Source organism: Stylophora pistillata, chromosome 10, assembly GCF_964205215.1.
Source record: "Stylophora pistillata chromosome 10, jaStyPist1.2, whole genome shotgun sequence".
Taxonomy (NCBI): domain Eukaryota; kingdom Metazoa; phylum Cnidaria; class Anthozoa; order Scleractinia; family Pocilloporidae; genus Stylophora; species Stylophora pistillata.
The window spans coordinates 25,144,054-25,150,197 of NC_142528.1; the positions used below are offsets into that span (position 1 = coordinate 25,144,054).

General features: G+C 37.8%; 1 protein-coding gene across 1 annotated transcript; it reads right to left on the bottom strand.

Moving 5' to 3' along the window:
* Window positions 1-339: 339 nt before the first annotated feature.
* LOC111340393 (uncharacterized) lies at window positions 340-1,791 on the bottom strand. The gene is made up of 2 exons (XM_022947242.2): window positions 1,548-1,791; window positions 340-1,466 (listed from the first exon to the last, which is right to left on the bottom strand). Exons 1-2 carry the CDS (start codon window positions 1,642-1,644, stop codon window positions 1,003-1,005), a joined length of 561 nt encoding a protein of 186 aa, XP_022802977.1. The 5' UTR covers window positions 1,645-1,791; the 3' UTR covers window positions 340-1,002.
* Between the last annotated feature and the right edge of the window lie 4,353 nt (window positions 1,792-6,144).

A 6,144-nucleotide genomic window follows, 5' to 3' on the forward strand; every position in this document is an offset into this window, starting at 1 on the left:
CAAGGCACATCAATCTTAATCAACGTCAGTTGTACGTTTCTATGTCATCTGTAAAGCTCTGCTCGCTTCTACAGGTGTAGAACATGCCCACAGAATAAGCAGATATTTAGAAGCTTACATTAATCGCAAAAACCATCCAACAAAATTTTGTAAATGCGTTGTGTACAAGGAAGAGAACGATGGATCTCCATCTGTTTAATCTGTTCTTTTTATGTCCTATTTCACAGTGCTGATTGTTGACCTTTGAAAAGGGGTAAATTAATGAGCTATTTGTGTGCCAAACACAATACTTGGGAGAGCGTGGGAAAAACTGCAAAAGCGAAGACCATGACGACGATATTATACTCTGTCTCTTTATTTACAAGTTCCGCTAATAAAAATCATCGATACAATATATTGTGTACAAAGTTTTGAAATATGTAACAGGAAAGGGAAGGCCATTATGAACGCAACAACTATTTCGTAACTCACCACATATCAATCTTCAAATTCTCTCCAGTTGCTTGAAATACATTCGATGAAGGACCAAGGAGAAAGGGAAATTGCATCAGAAAACTGATGTTTAAACCTTAACAATTATAAGTAGATTTTAGATATAAAAATTCCTTATTGAAAGGTGGATAAAAATATACATTACCTCCTCGTGATAGCATTCAAGTTATTTACATGTAAACAGTTCGATAATAATTCGCGATATTTTAATGTTCTATTACTGTCAATTATGCTAGGTGTAAGCCCTCGTACTGATTCCGTGATCAAAAGTCTTCCACGTCAATTCACATCTTATAACTTGAAATACGTCATCGCCGTAAGGTACAAAAAATCCTTTTTTCCCTTTCGAGTATGACGTTTGCAAATGATTATAGAAGTATATTATGAAAAGTGATTATAAAGCAAAATCAAAAATGGAAATTTCTACGAATTTACAATTCTCTCATGTATTTGTTAAATGATTATTCTAATCTTATTCAATGTGGAGTTTTTGGTTCATTATACTATTTTCTAGAGTCTAAATCGGTGTCTGCCGTTCTGGGACACTGCGACGGAGTGGCTTGCGCTTGCCCCATCGCTTGTAACTCCTTCGTCTTCTTCGACTGTATTCTTCCGTAATTGGCGCAAGAAGCTGTGAATCATTTTCCTTTCTTTGATGAGGTCTTGTTCGATTTGAGAATACTCATAGTTACAGCATTTCTCGTAGAAAACTTTATGAGGTTTGCATTTTGCCAGCAATCGGCGGTTGATTGGGTGGCTGGTACGCTTCCAAACTGCTGTTTTCATCTGATGAAAGTGCCTATTGGGAGAGATTTCGTCTACATTACTCGTGTACCTACACGTCTCTCCGATTTTGGCCACATCTCGCCCGAGATTGCAGCATTTTTCCCTTCGAGTAAGCTTCTTTGGTTTTTCAGCCTCTTCGGTTCGAGGTTTTGCTGTCGAGCCGCCCGTAGCCTGAGTTTCAACGAAATCTGAAAACGGAAGAAGACGACAAATTCAGCTGAAATTAATCAAAACAAAAAAAAAATATTTTATTGCGCACTAACACCAACCTTTCAAATTTTCACTGTTATTAACAATGACTGCCCCATTGGTCAAAAAACTGAATAGCACCACGAAGGCAATGGAATAAACTGAAACTGGCTTCATTTTGCCGAGCACAGGTCCTCGTGAATATGCTTGCGTAGTAACTGCGTGAATGTCTCGTGTTTGAGGTTTTGTTTTGAAACTTAACCCAGTAAAACCAGTTCGATATGTTTGACGTTATTGTTATAGTATTAGTCACTGAACTGAGTAAACAAGTTAAATACCATTAGTTGTCATTCACCATCGAGGGTTTACTTGATTGACACCTTTAAGAACAATGGGGAAACAGAATAACTGAGAAAACAATGGTTTAAATTTGGTTACGTCGCTCCGGGCCAACAAAAATCTTTTTGTCCCTTCTTTTAAACATAAATAAATAATGTCTTTGTGAAAACCGAACGCCTTTCGCACCCCATCTTCTGTATTGTTCTTAGGATCTTCTATTAAAACATCTGATTTAATCTGCCGTAAGGTCAGTCATTTTGTTTGTCAGTTCTATGTTTTGGTGTGTTCTAGTTCCAGAAATCCGTGGGAATGTTTACCCAAAGGGTAACATGTATACACTAATTACCGATAACTCACAAAAAAGGGCGATCTTAGCGTAGGAGTGACACAATTGATCTCCCAGAAGAGTTTAAAAAATTTATAATTTTATACTTTTTTTTCTCTTTTGAGCTTGCTGGGCATAGCTAAGCGGATAACTGGCGGAAGTTTGGAATCGCTTGGGCTAAGTGACTGCTGTAATTTCAAGTGAGATGGAAAACTTCCAGGCGCCGAAATGTCTAAGCACACTGAATAGTTTTAACCTAAAGTTGTCCCTCAAAAACGAAAGATTTTGTTATCTTCTTGGTTTCTCTTGTCGGATAACAGATTTAGTGTACTTTTTAGCTAATCACTATTGTTTATTCTAACACAAGTCAAGCACTTGAAAGGGTTAGGGTTTCCGGAATATAAGTACGTACAAAGTGAAAGCTCTGGACTGCCCTCAACACTCTTGAAATGGATCTAGTGTAGGTGGAATGATCCGACGATATTGGTTTTTTCAGATTTTATTGTGCACTTGCAATTGAAAATTACAAAGGCTGAAGCAATCATGATGACTCAAGTGATGCAGTCAACACCCTCGAGGTTTTGGAGCGAAGCCACAAGTGGACGAAGGAATGCGGTAAAAAATCAATATCGTCAGAATTACATGGCATGTCGCCGCTATTGTTCTGTTAATTAAATACCATTGTTCTTTTGAATTCAACTCACGTTTAATGGAAAATAATACAGAAAGACTTTTTCAACGCACTCAGAGTGCTTCTCTCTCAAGAACTGCCCTATTTGAGATTTCTTCTCTGTCCAAGTATTCGTTTTCCCTTAACAGATGCTTCAGTAGATGTACTGTAGAAGACCCAAACCGTGTTGCGATACGTACCCCTTATCCCTCGAGGTCAAGACTACGATTCTAATCAATGCAATATTGTTTTGAACCTATTTTCGAACATTCACACTGCCAGGCACATCTACAGCTCTAGCTCCTGCTTGCCTCACCAGGGACAGCTTCACATGATTCCATTGTGCCGTACCTCTGGGTGTTCCCATCTCCACAGAGTGCGCAGTGCGATATGAAATTTGAACACAATGAGAATGTAGTCATTGTGTATAAATTGCCTGTGATTGTTTACTTTATACGTATTTGCAAATAACTGCTTGAATGGTAGTTTTCGGAAGCAGTCATAACAGCAAGAAGGAGTTGATATCTCGCGTGCTGTGATGATGGAACAGATCGTTCTTTCTTTGGCTTACTTTAGGTGTAAGAGTTAGGAGCTAACTTTCTTTGATGCCGCAGGTGTTTAAATCGCTTGCCAGCAAAAGGGTAAAACAACAGCTCTTTCATTGTCAGCTTACAAAGAATCTTTTTGACGGAAAAATACCACTGATTTGTGTTCACGTGAGCTGCACGTGTTGTTTCCTTCAAACTATTGCCTTAAGTTTGGTGAAAATTACTTGATTAGGACATGTGAGAGGACAGAGCTTTTTATTTTTGATCATTTGCAGACCAATTTGAAACGCTCCAGCACATACGAGCGTTGAAACGATCCATTACATAATATGAGTCAGTGTAGGTTAGTGTAAATCAATTCACGTTAAGTACTGGTTAACGCCCAAAAACTTAAAAAAAAAAAAACTGAGGTATCTTAAAAAGGATCACTCTGCTAGTCTCCACGATGCAACAGTTGCTGAGAGATTTTTTCATACTTTCTTCACAAAATTCTGTTTCATTTACGTAAAGACGTCGCTCACTATAACCTTAGTTTCATCAACTCAGTGAAGCATTGCATTTTAAGATCATGGCGTCAAACAAATTAATGTCTGCGCTGTGTTAATTATTTTGAAAGATATATCGGGATGATCTAGGGGCTCCATACTTGACATTTAGAGTTGCAAGTGGCTGTAATTATTGCCAATTTAAAAGCTATCACTATTGTGATTCAGCTGGGAAAGCAAGTATCTCTTGAAGCTAGAAGAATCATTAATAACGTCCTCTTTAATGGATTCACTAACATTCCCGTCGAATACGTTTTTAACTTGTATTTTCTATAAACAGAAAATGCTTCATTGCAAACATCTTGCAGTGGGCGTAAAAACAGAAAAAAGACCAGTCATTCATTTACCGTCCAGGGGTGGGAAGGCGGATGTGGGATTTTTGCATGGATCACATGGTTTTCAGTGAGAACCGAGAGTGATCATCGATCAATCGTCGCCAACAGAGTATAAGGGGTGGGGGTGGGGGTGGAAGGGGCTATATCAATTGCCAAAGAGGGGGCAGGGGATCGGAAGAATACTACCGAGCCTTGTGGGAAGGATCAGGTAAATAACAAAATTTTTTTCAAAAACCTCGTTCCCAGGGCCTTTTTCCCCGACTCAGGAAAAAGGCCCTGGGAACGGGGTTGTTTTTCCAACACACATTCTGAAAGATTACTTTAATTTTACTGCTTACTTTGAAAACATTTCAATCTATTTTTCAATAGAGGTATTGTCTTTAGATCATTTTTGTCGGATTTTTAGACAGCTCATCATAATTCTTAAATCTGTACCAATCTACGCATCATACTTGATTATCTCGTATGTATCCTGTAAAAATGTTTTCTCGTGCATGTGGGATTATTAATAGATCATAACAGTGCAACATGAAAAAACGTATATGCCAAAAAGTAAAATCAGAGAAAGAAAGATGTTTTTTCGCCTTGTCATGAGCATGGGATAAAGGAAAAATTCTGGGTTTCCAATATCCATATCGGGACCCAAACGATTCATTAAGATCACTGATCACTTCACGTGTACCTCCGTCAACGTCATCTATTGCATAACTTTGTATTTATTTCAAAAAGATATACATCGGCGAAACAGGAAGACGACTAGGTGGCCAATTTACAATTTCAACTTAGTTGATATAACCAAATTACCTTGTTATCCCCACCGACGCACCACCACAGTTTCTTTAGAAACTTGTTCCCTTTATTCATTTGAAGATGATTACTTTATTTGAAAGAGTTGAAAGCAATACAAATAGGTGGCCGTTTTACTTCGTAACAAAGTGGAACTCTTAAATGTAATCTTATGGCCATCTAATGCAACATTTGTTAGGTCAAGATCATATTGGCGTTATTCTGTCTTTGTACACGAAAAAACTAAAATAGAAATACTGGCCAATATCTTGAAATCTTTACATCACGTTTGTTCAATAACGTATATTTATTGAAAAGATGTTACTTGTTACAGCCCATTCATTTAAATTTGTGACCTAGTGGTGTGATGGGTTGGTAACAACCATTCGCCCCGATGAAGGCGGTGAATTCGGCCAAAGTATAGGCAAAGGATATCACATCTATTTTGACACTTCATCTTGTGTTGTGGTCATATTTACAAGAGGCATATATCTATAAACTGCCAACTACATCTTCAGATAAAGATAAGCTGATCGTTATCTGTAATATTCCTTATGGAATACAAACATCATTGTTGAGATATTTATAGTCAGTTTTAAAGAAAAAAATTAGCCGGGGTGAGTAACGCACATAAACGTTTCCGTAGTCTCAGTCTAAGTCTTCATTTGTCATTGCAATGTACGATTCTAAAAATGTATGTTTTTACCCCCAAAATATCTAAATAGGCGAGCCAAAACTCGGGTCGCCAATCACCTTTTCATATTCAAATATTAGCCTAATTATAAAAGAAGACATAAAACGCTCAGTATTGAGTTTTGAGGGACGCGCACACAGTTCTGCGGAGTTTGAATAAGAGCAGTCCTTTTAAGAAGGGTTGTACTCATTGAGAGGATGGTTCTCTAGGGAGGTTCATCTGTTACTCTCTAAAAAAATGTTACTATCTTGCCTACTTAAGGGATCCGTAATAGAGAAAGGGCGAGAAACGTAACATTGTTTGTAACGTTTGTCGCAGACTAGTTTAGTATATTACTCATGATGTCAGACTCAGACGCCCCCTAGAGCGGCCTATATGTTTGATTACGATATAGTAATCAAAGCCTTTAAGAACATGTGATTGATCTCGTTCTTT

Bases quoted from the DNA above. Each gene is read 5' to 3' on its own strand.
- LOC111340393 (XM_022947242.2), bottom strand. From the start codon at position 1,644: ATGAAGCCAGTTTCAGTTTATTCCATTGCCTTCGTGGTGCTATTCAGT. The intron at 1,467-1,547 runs GTTGGTGTTAGT...TTCCGTTTTCAG, and splicing joins TAACAGTGAAAATTTGAAAG to ATTTCGTTGAAACTCAGGCT.